We start from the raw sequence: 16,099 nt of genomic DNA, 5'->3' as shown, positions 1-16,099 counted from the left end.
GCATCTCAATGATGTCCTCCTTTTTTTGGTCATTTTGTATAATGCCTGGCAAGGTTAGGCATTTTCTAAATTGCCTGAAAATTCAGTCATTTTACAAAATGCCTAAGTTTAGAAAATGTCTGTAATATATATACAGAATTAAAGAAAATGTAGGATTTTGATATTTGCATTACTTCCCTTTATTCGGTAAAAATTGTTATACTTTAGTACCACTGGTAAAAAATATAGTTACATGGTTTGATAATAAAAAAACATTTTACTCTAAGGGTGTCATATTAATACTAAAATATTAAAATCACATAAATTTGAGATGTTTTTTAAAAATGGCTAGAAGTGTGAAATGTAAACTTAATAATTCGTTTTCCGTTGATATGTATATAACGTTACTAATTCAGTAGTTGGACATTTTAAGCATCGATTATATCCATCAGTTGTATGATAAATACTGTTTTAGTTTGTTTTGGGGATACAGGTTTATCGTCAAGTATAGATTTGTATTCTCATTCAGGCCAACTGTCCATCTATAATTTGAAATGTGTTCCTTTTTTAAATTCGCTACACTAATTAAACAATAAAAGGATCGTTGTCCTTTTCTATTAAACATTTTGTTTTGCAGAATTCAGTAAGTTTCAGTTTTGATCTTTTTCGACACATTTCATTATAAGTCTTTTTGTAAAATGGTCTTCAATATCAGACACTTTAATATGACAGATAACTCCCTTTACCAAGGATTGGCTATACTATTTTTCTGCTTTATTCATTTTAAATGCAACAATCTAACGTTAAAGTGGTCATGTCAATAAAGGCAACAGTAGTATACCGCTGTTCATTGGTCAAAAATCGATTAAGCGAAAACAAATCAGGGTCATAAACCATAAACCGAAAGAAACACATCAACTGTGAAAATACACCATGTCCTTTTATATAACTTTAGTTCATGCTGAATTTTTTTTTCTTCAAAAGCTGTTTCGTCTCGTTTTTAGTTTTGCATTGATACCCATGGCATCGACAACTGATAAAGCTTATCACTTTAGAAAGAATTCCAGTATATACTCAGTTCGAGGCGCTGTCTCCTTTTTGATTGGTAATGCCATATATAAGGAAAACAAGTTTTAGAATAGTTCTTATGAATTTCTTGTACATTTTCTATGAGCTATTGCTATAAAGTAGGCATCGATAGCCTGACGCTTTCTCCGTTTGCATTCTCAAGTCTGTATTTCTATATTCAACCTCTTGATTAATTAAACATTTTTTTTTTTCATGTTATTTCATGGGACTGTTTTTTTTTGTTTTGTTTTCTATTACTTAGTATTTTTCCTCTTCTTTTTTTTCTCTCAATTCGTTGGATCTGTAAACTTTACGATATGTTTAAATTTGATAATACCGATGCATCATGCCTTTTCATATATCTGTATCTTAGAAATGGATGTTGTTTGCATCTTATACAAATATCTTTTGTTATACTATTTTCCATACTATTGAGAATACAATAACTTAAAGAATCATGTCTATTCTTTTTAAAATTTCCTAGAATTTCCTTTAATATAATTGTTTACACCCGGATATCACTTAATTGTGAAAAATAAACCAACATCTTCTCCGGTTTGGGCTATATATATATTGTATATACAAGTCTATATATTATATATATACTAACTACTTCGTTTATATGATATTCCAACGGTTTCTTTTTTTTTTCGATATGAATTATTTGCTTAACTAAAGAGAATTCATTTGTTGAAATGCTCATATGATATTGATACCTTTACTGGCGGATAAGTATCACCAGCCAATAGTACAGTGCTTCGATACACATAGTAGTATGGATAAATTATCAAAGAAACCTTGCAACAATTGCTATTAGTTATGCCAAAATGTATTTTGCCATTGCTTATATATGTATCTTCGTCATTTATTAGCAGTTACATTAGACCATTTTCAAATATATTTCCATTGAGCATCATTGTAGAGACGACATTTGTCGATATGCGCAATGCAATGGTGATAGATAAATTGGTACTGTTTATTCTAATATGGTTGATCATCGTCACATATGAATTCATTCGATATACAAATCTTCTGAAAAAACATCAGAAACCTGGAAAGTTGCATAAAGGCAAGAAGAACTTCTAATTTATTGATCTTCAACTGTTTACTTATCAATCAATTTGTTATTTCCGAAAAAATGATATAAAGAACATAAAAAAAATAAGAATCTCTTGGGTTTTTGTGTTTGAAAGACGGTCATTAGCCTCTGGATGTCTTCTGATTTCCTTTAGATTCGTTCTTGCTTTTTAGACCCCAAATCGCGTTTTATGCATATTCAATAACTTGGATATAGCCAGAAGAGTCAGTCATTATAATTACATCCCAGCTCCTTTGTTCTAACAGGGGTGATCTGAGCCGGATCGTCCCTACCAGATCACCCTAGTTTGAGTTTCTTTGTTATGCGTGCTTTCCTTTGTTTTGTTACATTTTGGTGGGAATGTCAAATCCACTATAAAACTTATAATTAATTATACGGAAAAGACTATCTATCAAAACTCACGTAGAAAAAATGCAGTGTATATGCTGGGATTGGAACTTTATCAAGTGGCGACATAGTTTGGGCCGATAGTCAAAGTCTAATCAATTTGAAACTTGGTACACATGTTCCTTATGATATGTTTGATCTTTCAAATCTAATGCCAAATTAAACACAGATCATAGGCTCAAACCGAACAGTAAGCTATTAAGGACACCAAAATAACTATTACTAGAACACACCCGTGATATCGCGGGTCCGTGACTGAATTAAAGTCTATAACTATGCGCAAGCCTTATTTTAGTATTATTTTTTATCTGATAAAGTCATGCCGATTATAAGATACACAGTTTTCTCTGCTTTCAAATCTTTCTGTTTGAACCTGTCGAACTGGAACTTATCAATTATTGGTAATATTAAATATTTGGATAACAAAAGGTCCTGGAATGGAGTATTTTTTAATCAACAGCATTGTCCTATGTTAGTTATAAATAAAGTTGAATTCTTTGATTCACTGTTTTATGTCATGCCCGCTAACAAATTGAAAGCGGTTCCTATATATACACCTTATTTTTAGTCCAGATTTTTAGTATTCGTATTGTTATCTTAGAAAGTCTTACTGATTAAAATACTACAATAGGTAACAATTTGACAATGATTGAATTTAGTAGTGTCAACCCTGTGATTATGATCCGTGTATATAGCATAATCCTAAATACACCGTTTGGTGGTGCACCTGTTAGATGCGGAACGTACAGATAAGGTAATAGGTAAAAGGTGAATATACTATTGGTATCGGTATCGGACCTGACCCGGAACTTCTTAGTTATTGGCAATATTAATTACGTGGAAAACAAAAGGGCCTGGAGTGTTGTAATTTTTAATCTACACCTTTGTACTATATTAGTTATATATAAAGCTGAATTCTTTGATTCGTCGTTTTTACGTGATGACGGCTGACAAATTGGACCTCGTAATTTTAGTATTATAGATAGTGTAAAACAATTCAAACAGGAATCCGAAAACCAAGTATATATTTCATAGCTCATTTGTTCACATTTGAAGTTAAGATATTTTTTAATGATTTTTCAAAAAGAAAAACAATTCTTTTCAAAGATTTAAATTTTTCAAAATTAAAATATATATGTTGTAAATTTGCCAAAATGTCATACTCATTAAAAAAAATTATCAAATGCAGGTGATTTAATGTGAAGAGGTCGGCTTATTTCCCTTTATCTGGGTGTAACCATCAAATATGTATAAATTTCCTTTGTTGTTTTCTTAACATATAACCTATGCAACTGAGCTTTATTGCAAAACTTGATTATTGGGCGAACTGATAAAGTCTACATAGTTTATCAGTTTTCTTCTTGATTAACCTTGTATCTGCAGGTTTAAAACTTTGTTTCAAATGTTTTACAAAACGATTGAATTGAAATTTTGTAAAGTGAATATAGTAACTAGCTTGAAATATATTTAAAGCTATTCTCAAAACTTTAAACAGCTATATATATACCCTGATATCCCATTTGTTTACTAGTTTGTTTTCCCGACTGTGGAAACAAACCATATTCTACGAAATTAGTTTACGATTTTTACAGCATTTGGGAGGGGAATAAAAGAAGAAAAAAAAACCGAGGTGCACTAGTAACCGAGATATTTTGGCAACTGTTCACACTCATTCGAATGCTTGATCAATAAGTTCATAAACATGATAAATAAGTTGATAAATTATTATTTTTTAGGAAATCATGCATACGTGTATGAAGGGACTTTTTCACCACCCGGTTATTTTCTTGGGATAAACATTATCATGCATATGAAAGAGGGACGAAAGATACCAAAGGGACAGTCAAACTCATAAATCTAAAACAAACTGACAACGCCATGGCTAAAAATGAAAAAGACAAACAGAAAAACAATAGTACACATGACACAACATAGAAAACTAAAGAATAAACAACACGACCTCCACCAAAAACTAGGGGTGATCTCATGTGCACCGGAAGGGTAAGCAGATCCTGCTCCACATGTGGCACCCGTCGTGTTGCTTATGTGATTACAAATCCGGTAAATAGTCTAATTCGGTAGGTCACATTCATGAAAGGGAAGGGGATTGTAGTTACGACGTAAGGAACATATCCGATATCATTTGTGAAACGGTTATTCCATAACGGTCAACCAACTCGTGATGGCGTCCGTAAAATTTACGAAGGGATGATTTCAACTTCACCATTTGGAACTCTTGGTTTAATAGCTTCCTTGTGAGCAGTAACCCTCTATCAAGAAAATCATGATAGGAAATGCAAGCACGGGAATATCGTATCAATTGGGAGATATATACCCCGTATGCAGGTGCTGCTGGAATGTTGCTACTTAGAAATGGAAAGTTCACAATTGGAAAGCTGAAATCATCTCTTTTGTCGTAAAGTTTTGTTTTCAACCGACCCTCATTGTCAATTTCTAGATGTAAGTCAAGATATGAAGCCGACTTAACTGTATCTGTAGTATCCTTTATCTCCAATTCGATGGGATAGATGCGTTCCACAGACTTCGACAGCTGTGTGGTTATTTCTTATACAAATCCTATGCTTTAAAGACAGAATTTAAGAAAATGTAGGATTTGACTATTTGAATTACTTCCCTTTATTCAGTAAATCATTGTTTACTTTAAATCACTGGCAAAAAATATTGATAAATTTGTGTACATGATTTGATAAAAAAATTTAAAAAAAAAAACCATTTTACTTAAAGTCTCATATTAATGCTAAAAGCACGAAAAATTTGAGACTTTTCTTAAATTTGATTTTTTTTTTTAACTTGAGATGTTTTGGCTAGAACTGTGACATGTAATCGTGATAATACTTTTTCCGTTGATAAAATTACTAAATTTCACTACTTTGACATTTAAAGCATCGATTATAGCCATCAGTCGTATGATTGATAATGTTTTAGTTTGTTTTGGTGATACAGGTTTATCGTCAAGTAATTTATATTCTCATTCAGTCCAACTGTCCATCTGTAATTTGAAATGTGTTCCTCGCTAAAATTAACTAGACTGAATCAAAATTATTCTAGTTATTAAAATATTATTTATTACCATAAAACTATTTTAATATACCAATGAAAGAGGTCGTTGTCCTTTTCTAGAACATTTTGTTTTGTAGAATTCAGTTAGTTTTAGTTGTGACCTTATTCGACTCATTTCATTAACTCTTTTGTAAAATGGTCTTAAATTCAGTCACTTGAATATGACATTTTACTCCCGCTCTACTAAATATTGGTAATATATTTTTCTGTTTTATTCATTTCAAACTCAACAATCGAACCTTAAAGAGTTTCATGTAAAAAAAAAACCACCATGTCCCTTTCTTTCTATAAATATAGTTCATGCTGAAAATAAATTTGTCATAATGCTGCTGCGTCTCGTGTTTTATTTTTAATATTGCATTCATTCCTTTGGCATAGGCAACTGATAAATATTAGACATGCTTATCACTTTTGTTCGAATCAAGTTCAAATGATTATGCCATGTAAGGTTTAATAACTAGCACACTAATAATATCAATTCGTTTTTTAAGTTTTCATTTCTGTATCATGATTGTGTGCACATTTTTTCAGTTGGCATTCACAATGTCATATGTGTCTGCGTTTTAATGGGTATACACTAGGTTATCGTTTTTTGTGTTAATATGGACATACACAAGTCCACCTTTTCTGTGCTATTATGGGCATACACTTGGTCATTCATGTCTGTAATCATAATTTGTTACTTTGGCCTTACACAAGGTTATCATACTCAGCAATTTTTTGAAAAATCACTACAGAAGCCGGTATCAAAGTTTAAACCAGGGCACTGCCTCTGGATCGCTCTTATTAACTTCCATTCATAGATACTGAAACATGTTTCATTTGTTTACCAAGCATATGTGTTTTTGTTTTGCATAATAAAACCACTTACAAAACTATTTTTGTTCATGTAAAGTAATATTTTTAGAATTAGCCTATTATGAATTCACTTACAACTTTTAATGAATAGGTACGAGTAAGAAATTGACAAATAACAATGAAGCTTTTCAATATTGAAAACCTTCGACTGAATTATCGATGCCTTTAGATGGCGATCGTTGTGTTCATTGCAATTTCAACAATGTCTACCTTTTCCATTTATTGCATCAGAAATCAAGAAAGCTCTGGAGGGAGTGTTCTCCACCCTTTGCTAATAATTTTATTAAATCTTAGAAACCACAAACGAGCATTAAGTATGCATCGATATCCTTTCTCCGTTTGCATATCATGTGTGGATATCTGTGTTCAACCTTTCTATTAATCGAACAGATTTTCTTTTCATGTTATTTCATTTGACTGGGGTTTTTCTTTTTGGTTTTTTTATTCTATTCTTTATCTTCTCGTTTCTTGTATTTTTAACGGTATTTTCAATTCTTTGGATCTGAAAACATTACGACATGTTTAAATTTGATTATCAAATGCATCATGCCTTTTCATATTTCTATTTTTTAGAAAAGTATGGGATTGCATCGTATACACATTTCTTTTGTTATACTATTTTTCATACTATTGAGAAACACAATGACGTTACAGAATCGTGTCTATTCTTGTTTAAATTTCCTAGACTTTAATAAAATTGTTTACACCCGGATATCACTTAATTGTGAGCATTGAGGAGTAGTATATAGTAGGTGTCTTTACAAGGAATTTATTCTATAAATAATACGACTCCCTCATGTATCACTATACTTTCTTGTCCGGGTTGTGTTATATACATAATTCGGTTATATAACCTCCTGAACGGTTTTTCGTTTTCAAATATGTGCATTACCGAAGAGACATCATTTGTTGAAATGCTCATATGATATTGATACCCTTACTGGCGGATAAGTATCACTCAGCCAATAGTGCAGTGCTGCAATACGCACATGGCAGTATGGATAAAGTATTACAGCTGATTCCATTGAGTGTGTAGCCGAAGGTAACATCTTTGGTTAGCTTGCTTGTTAGCTGAACCGTGAAGTCATTGTTATGTTAGGTTAACTATCCTACTTTAAGAATAGACTAGTCCGACATAAAACCAATCGATATGCCTGTTGGAATTGGAAAGAGGGTAGTATACCTGACCTAATGATGACTTCACGGTTCAGCTAACAAGAAAGCTAACCAAAGATATTACGTTTCGCTACATACTCAATGGAATCCGCTGTAATGAAATTTTGCAGTGCTAATAGTCTGACCAAAGTCGATCATTTCAAATATATTGCCTTCCGAGCATCACTGTACAGACGTCATTTGTCGATATGCGCAATGCAATGGTGACAGAGAAATAACCGTCACTTTGAATTCATTCGATATACAAATCATCTGAAAAAACATTAAAAAAAAAAACCTGGAAAGTTGCCTATAGGCAAGAAGAACTTCTAATTTATTGATCTTCAACTGTTTACTAATCAATCAATTTGTTATTTCCGAAAAATGAAATAAAGAACATAAAAAAAAAAATCAGAATCTCTTGGGGTTTTGTGTTTGAAAGACGGTCATTAGCCTCTGGATATCTTCTGATTTTCTTCAATAACCGTTCAACACAAAGTAGTATACATGTACTTCAAAGAAAACAATCTCCTTAGAATATTTATGTTTTAAACAAGACAGTTTTACAATTGTATTTGAAGAAAAATTACGCAAAAGTAGTAAATTTTCAATTCAAAGATGACATGATTTGTGTATTTTTTCTCCAAGAAAACAAAATGGCGGCCGTATTTTGACGTCGCCGGCCTCTCTACTTCAGATTCGTTCTTGCTTTTTAGACCCCAAATCGCGTTTTATGCACATTCAATAACTTGGATGTAGCCAGAAGAGTCAGTCATTATAAAAACTGGCTTTAACGGCTACATTAACATTCTGCAATAAAGCTGTAGCATGTTTGGCTTTGAGAACTATTAACTTCTTTAACAAAACACTTAATTATAATTAACATTATCCTTTCAGTGAGAAATTATTTAATTTTCATAAATGATAGAACATTCCCAAATCCGTTTTGGTAGTGTATGCGGCCCAATGAATGTATATCGTTTCATTTCCAAATTGCCATAGCAAGTTCTTATTAATTAATCAACACAGTTTTGTCCTTGAGTTTTTGTATATACCAGTTTCACTGTTAACCGCACAACAACTCAATATTCAGTCCTTTGAATTCATATTCACATTTTGACAAATATAAATACCAATTGTCCTCAGTTTGGTTATTATTTGCTTTTAATAAGTATCTGATATATTGTAATCAGAATGTCATAATGGCAAAGTATATAACATAAAGGGTTTTATATCTAGTAGTATTTTCTAATCAAGTCTTTAGTTGCATTTGTTTGCATATTTGTCAAATGACAGCAATACCAATTATAAAGTAAATTATGTATAATTGATAGCAGGTGCTCTTCCAATACACACTTCGGTATCAGTGAGCAATTTCCTAAAGAAGTTAACGATAAGCGCAAAGAACTTTGGCCACACTTTCAAGAAGCCCGTAGACAACGGAAAAAGGCTTTTTTCAAACGGGACCGCCTATTCATCGACGGAGTTGAATATTGCCCATCCAAGAAAGATGAAGAGAAGAGAGATGATGATGTACCTCGACGACAGTACAACAAACAAGGAGCCCGACCAAAAAAGTTAAACGACCCCGGACGACGACAAAGACGCAGTTCACCGCATTAGGATAACCGTGGAGGAATAGAACACGAAACCGTTATATCAGACGAATTATTTGACACTTGTGACTTTCAATCAAATTGTAATAGTTTTTCTGTAGATAAACCCTCTAGCAATTGTATTAAACTATTATCCTTAAATGTTTGTGGTATAAAAAATCGATTACTATACCCTGAATTTAAATCACTGCTGAACACCTATGATATTGTCTGTTTTACAGAAACTAAATTAGATGATTGTGATGTTATAAACTGTGACGAATTTATTTTTAGTTTTAAAAATAGACATAAATTTACAAGCCATAGGTCTGGTGGTATTGCTCTAGGCTACCGGAAGTGCTTGGATAAATGTATTAAAACTTTTGATACCGAATGCAAATTTGTGTATTGGTTTTCTGTTGACAAAAAAGTTTTTGATCTTGATGAAAATATTGTATTTGGCATTGTTTACATACCACCTGTTAATACAAATTACACATCAGAAGAAGCTTTTAACGAGATTGATGTTGAATTTCAAAGATTTTCTCAAAATAGTAAATATATTGTACTACTTGGTGACTTCAATAGTCGCACTGCTAATTTGTCCGATTTTTATGATGAAAATTCTGACGATGAGTTTATTGTTCAACATTTTACTGATCAATTTGATTATACTGATGTGCATATACTAGATAATTTGAAAATACCTAGAGAAAGAAACTCTCCAGATAATGTAGTTAATGGCTTTGGTAGAAAATTGTTAGACTTTTGTAAATCTAACAAAGTTTTTATACTAAATGGAAGAGTAGGTCAAGATGTTAATGCAAAACCTACAAGTAGAAACAATAGTGTTATTGATTATATTGTATGTACCTCACATGTTTTACAATTTGTAAGTAATTTTGAAATTGGTGAGTTTTCCAAACTTTTTTCTGATGTGCACTCACCCTTATCATTACATATAGATTGTCAATCATTGATTAAAAATAATGAAATTGAAAACCATTCTGTACAACAAAATATGATTGGAAAATGGAAAATGGAAAAAATAAATGAATATAGAAAAAATATTGATACCGATAAAGTTGATTGTGTTATAAGCAAGCTGAATACTTATAATGATAAAGAAAATATCTCAAAAAATGATATGAATAATTTGGTACATGAAGTTTCTGATATATTGATTGATTCTGCAAAACTTACTTTTGGTACAAATGTGTATGCTAAAAATATGTTGAGTAATTCTAAGAAACAAAACAATAAACAATGGTATGATAAAGATTGTAACAAAGCAAAGAAAGAATTAAGAAAATCACAAAGACTTTATAAAAAGTATGGGTCAAATATTTTTAAAGAAAGATTACGACAGAGTGAGATATATTATAAGAAAGTGATGGATGGAAATATTAAGAAATTAAATGCAGATATGAGTGACAACATGAAAAAACTAAAAAATAAAAATCCAAAAGAATTTTGGAAATTATTTAATAAGGGACGTCAAAGAGAAAAAAGCAATATATCTATTGGAACATTATTTGATTTTTTTAAAGATTTGAATAAGAACAAGTTTGAAGATGAATTTATTATTGAAAACGATGTGAGCTCATCTTGTGACGATGACACACTTAATTGTGTAATTACACGAGAAGAAATTTCAAAAGCTGTTAAAAAGGCGAAGAATAATAAATCGCCTGGGGCAGATCAAATCATTAATGAATACATTGCTTCATCTCTAGACAGTATGATTGATATATACACACAATTGTTTAATCTTATTTTTGATACGGGTATATTGCCGGAAGCCTGGCTTATTGGTAATGTGATACCAATATTTAAGAACAAGGGGTGTAAATTAGATCCAAAAAATTATAGACCGATAACTTTATTGTCGTGCTTAGGGAAAATATTTACATCTATTCTTAACGACAGGTTGGGGTTTTTCGTTGATGAATTGAATATATTAAATGAAAATCAAGCCGGCTTCCGACATGGTTACTCTACAACAGATCATATTTTTTCTTTATATGCACTTTTTGAACTTCTCAGTGTTAAAAAGAAAAAGCTTTTTTGCGCTTTTGTAGATTTTGAAAAGGCGTTTGATTTTGTACACCGAAATTCTTTATTATATAAACTCCTTTTGAATAATGTAAAAGGAAAGTTTCTTAGAGTTGTTAAAAATATGTATGATGATGTTAAATCACGTATTGTACATAATAATAATTTATCTGACATGTTTGCTAGTGAAATTGGTGTTAGACAAGGGGAAAATCTTTCTCCTCTGTTATTTTCTCTATATTTGAACGATTTACAGCAGTATTTAGAAAATGTTAACATAACTGGTGTACAATCTTTAACATTAGATATGGAAAATGAACTTAATATATACCTAAAACTGTTTGTATTATTATATGCTGATGATACTATTTTACTTGCTGAATCAAGTTCAGATTTACAGTTACTTTTAAATAATTTTTCACAGTATTGTAATAATTGGAAATTAAGAATCAATGTTAGCAAAACCAAAGTGATGGTTTTTACAAGAGGAAGAATATCCAATAATTTGAAATTTTGTATTGAAAAAGAAGAAATAGAGATAGTTAAACATTATAAATACCTTGGTGTTATTTTTTCTAGAAATTCATCTTTTTTCGAAACTAGAAAATATTTACGAGACCAAGCAACTAAGGCTATGTATAGTGTTATCAAGAAGAGCAGATTGAATCACTTATCGATTGAATGCCAACTAGAAATGTTTGATAAAGCTGTTGTACCCATTCTTCTATACGGGGCTGAAATTTGGGGATACGAAAATTTTGATATACTTGAGCGAGTTCATTTGAAATTCTGTAAGCACATTTTAAAACTTAAAAACTCGACTCCAAATTTTATGATTTATGGAGAACTTGGGAGATACCCCATTTCTTTATATGCAAAATTACGAATGATCAATTTTTGGTGTCGCCTTCTTGATAATACAAATGAAAATAAATTATCCTGTATACTATATAAATTACTATACATTAATTATAACAATTATGGTATTGGAAATAAATGGATTTTATGTATTAAGAAAATTTTTGATGAATGTGGCATGTCAAATGTATGGCATTGCCAAGATTATTTTAACAAAAAATGGATAAAATTAAGTATTGAGCAAAAGCTTAAAGACCAATTTCGACAAGAGTGGTGTGTAGATTTACACCAATCTTCAAAAGGTTTATGTTATAGAATTTTCAAGACTGAATTTAAATTTGAAAAGTATTTGTCGACTTTGCCTTTTAATTTTTTATATACTTTGTGTAAATTTAGATGCGGAAATCATCGTTTGCCAGTTGAGACAGGAAGGTGGCAAACTATTCCGAGATCGGAAAGGTCTTGTAATCTCTGTAGCTCTAAAGATATTGGCGATGAATTTCACTACATTATGTCATGCAATTGTTTTAACATAGAAAGAGAAAAATATTTACCACACTATTGTAACAAAAATGCAAACATTATTAAATTTAAAAATGTATTCTCATCTGAAAATGTTGTAGAACTAGAAAAATTGTGTAGATTTATACGATATATATCATTGAAAGTCTGTCCTTCTGGTTAGAGGAACTGTAATATTATTATAATCTTATTTATTTTCACACATGCGAAACAAAGATATGTATTATATATGAACTGTTATTATCTCTGTAGCTATGTACTAGTTTATGAGAATAAAATCATTCATTCATTCATTCAGACTAAACCATCATGCACTATAATAGTCTTAATTGTACCACAAACGGTTATCTCGTTAGCAATCATATGGAAATCAAATAGAAATCAATTAAACTAATAGGTTATCCGATGATATTAAGTCTATTGTATAACGAGATATAAATATATAACTTTGGTTGTGATCAGGACGGTGGAAAACTTCATAATCATCGTATCATGAAATGAAATTATGAAGTTTTGTATATAATCTATTAAATTTCATTGGATATTAATGTGGGGAAATTTGAAATTTAAAGGTCCTTGAAGAAAATGTTTAATTTAATGTATAAATTACTCAATATACTTTCTCTCATCACAAAAACATCGTTGTTCAATGTTTATTTCGTTCATATAAAATTTTGACGGTTTTTTCTATGCCCCTATTGTTCGTAGTCATACGTATTTGTTATAAACACGCACACATGGAGTCACTGTAAATGTTGACATTACTAAAAAGGAGAAGTAATTCCATCAAGTCCGTTCCGCCTATTTGTTGATCAAGTATTATACGGAAGCTTGCAGTTTCTTAAAAATGTATTGAAAGCCACATGTGGAGCTTTGGTTAATAATTGTCTGATCATTTAGCTTCCCATAATATATGACAGAGGCATTCATCAATTATTTCAAAACATTAAATGTTGTTATCGTGAACTTACAGTTGCTAACGAACTATTCAGACAAAGGAAATAGCATCCATGCAGCATCTAAGAAGCTCGAATTGCATAGCTTGACTAAGAAGTATATACTGATTATTATGGAGAAAAAGATAAAGTAATATATGAGATTATATTTTGGAATTCGTTACACATTGGAGAATACACCCACGAAAGTTATTAATTAATAATATATAAAAGTTATTTGGACTCTAGATACTAAGTTGACAAAGTCATTTGTTCACATTAATATAGTCAGGACAAAAGAAAATTGATAAATCTCTTTAATAGTTGTTATTTTGTAACGTGCAATATATGATTTAACAAACGGATTTAATATTAAAAATACAGTTTGAAAAGAAGACATGACAGTCGCCAAAAAGAAGCTAGCAACGGAATAATTTCTTCCGGAATCGCACGAAACTAAATCATTAGAAACGGCACGATAGTTTTATTGATGAACAGGAATCGAATCTTTTTGACATAACTATGCAGTAAAGTTATAAAAAGGATTAGTCTTGTGAATGATAGTTTACTTCTTCTAATACCCGAAAAGAATTTATTGTACCACCAATTTTATCTCCACACAGGAGAAGAGATACCCTGTTGACATCACTCACTTTGTTGGAAAAAGAACTACTGCACACAGATTAAAATATTTAATCAAGACAACAGTTTTCTAATACTGGGTAAATGTTTGTCATTGAAGTTAGTTTATTTATAGAGTACCCCGGATGTCAAGTGTAAGATAAACAATATATTGACTGTTTTATGGACTCTTTACTAACTTCATTGTCTAACCGTATGGTTTCTATATAAAACACGATTGTTTGTTGAACATCTTCCAGGCCATAATCCGCTTTAGGGTCATCTTCTGTGTTATCTTCTTTTAGAATCGTGGAGTTAATTTGTCTAATTGAGGGATCGGTGAAGAGTCAAGTGGTCGTGTGTACACTGTATAGACAATTTCATGTTATGACATTGATTCTATAGATTTGGATTAAAACACTGTTCTTTTTTTAAAACTACTACATGACACTTTTTATCATCAGAGTCTGTATATAGGTTTGACTAATAACTGAAAGATTCATATGGAACTGAACAGTGTTAGCAGTGAAACCGGATTGTTATCATCTGTTTTCTTTTAAACGTCTTGGAAATATATTCTCTAACATAGATATTGTTGAATTGACTTAAGTCTTTGAACTGAATGCCATGTGATAAGCACCTTATACAGATCTACTCGTGGAATACAAAGAAATAAGATTGGAAGCTAACAACATTTTACTTCGCGCTTCAACAAACAGAAGTTCGTATTTCTATTTGTTGCAAAACACTCGAGAAATTAGTAGTAAACATATACAAAAGACATGTAAAACATATCGTGTCATTAGTATCAAAAAGTGTAAGAAGACAGTCCCATCTAAAGAACATTAGAGTTTAGTTACGTGTCTCGGTATTGACTACATACGCTGTGGTATAATATATCAGAATATGTTAAAATAATCTGTAATTTGATGCAAATTTTTAAAGTGTGTAAACATTTAACTTACATCAAAGAACATTTATATGCACATCACTCGTATAAAAAGTGGAAAACATTAAAAACAAAACGTTGACCATCGATTTAAATCTAATAGCACTGATCCGACAAATTTGAACAATAAGTATATTATAATTAAGTAAACAATTTGTAAAGTATATCAATACATATTGAGGACACCATTTAAAACTGATGTGATCGGTGGATGAAATGATGAACACGCAATAGGATCACAAATTTTTATTTTTCAAAGATGGAGGAATTTCCGTATTTTATAAAAGCAAGATCAAAAGTAAAAGTTACTACATCAGTTCCACGTGGATGGGAACCAAAAAAGAAAAAGGTAGGATTGAAAACCGTTCTTATTATATTACTTATTAGATATAGGAAGATGTGGTGTGAGTGCCAATGAGACAACTCTCCATACAAATAACAATTTACAAAGTAAACCATTATAGGTTAAAGTACGGCCTTCAATACGGAGCCTTATACTTGTTTGGTGGAAAGAGAACATTTAGATTTGTAGATAAACATTTATATGTTTAAACAACAGAGCACTTATAGTACAGAAATTTTCTTTTGTTGCTGTTTTACATTATATTGGGTTTTGATACATATTTTGATAAGCTATGATTTTACAATGGAACTAATATCAATAAAAAAAAACATATCAGGGTATGCATTTAAGAAGTTTATAAGTTTCGTGAATAGGAAAGTAATCCAGTAATACCTTAAAAACCAAAGATATATTTCCATGTTTCGATAAGTTCTTCAACAATGAACAAGTGTGTAAACCCTTTAACAAGCTAAATACTCCGAGGCTTTGTTCAATTCCGAAGAGCTGCCATCAAGTTTCTTTGAAAACAAAACTCAGTGATATAAACAAACACCATCTTCGAAGTTCCAGAATTTGGACTGGTCCATCGTTAGA

The 16,099-nt window shown here is 31.0% G+C and overlaps 1 protein-coding gene across 3 annotated transcripts in view; it reads left to right on the top strand.

The window, feature by feature from the left end:
- Window positions 1-16,099, top strand: part of LOC139482637 (uncharacterized) — a 63,791-nt gene that overhangs the window by 7,634 nt on the left and 40,058 nt on the right. The window contains exon 1 of one of the 3 annotated variants that reach the window (XM_071266573.1): window positions 13,121-15,511. The exons of the other annotated variants lie outside the window; for them this stretch is intronic. Coding sequence (XP_071122674.1) covers window positions 15,422-15,511 — 90 coding nt within the window. The 5' untranslated portion in view covers window positions 13,121-15,421. Of the gene's footprint in view, window positions 1-13,120; window positions 15,512-16,099 lie in introns of those variants that run through there. 3 annotated transcript variants of the gene reach the window in all.

The sequence above is a fragment of the Mytilus edulis genome, chromosome 7, assembly GCF_963676685.1.
Source record: "Mytilus edulis chromosome 7, xbMytEdul2.2, whole genome shotgun sequence".
Classification (NCBI taxonomy): Eukaryota; Metazoa; Mollusca; class Bivalvia; order Mytilida; family Mytilidae; genus Mytilus; species Mytilus edulis.
This window is presented reverse-complemented; position numbering and strand designations above follow the sequence as displayed.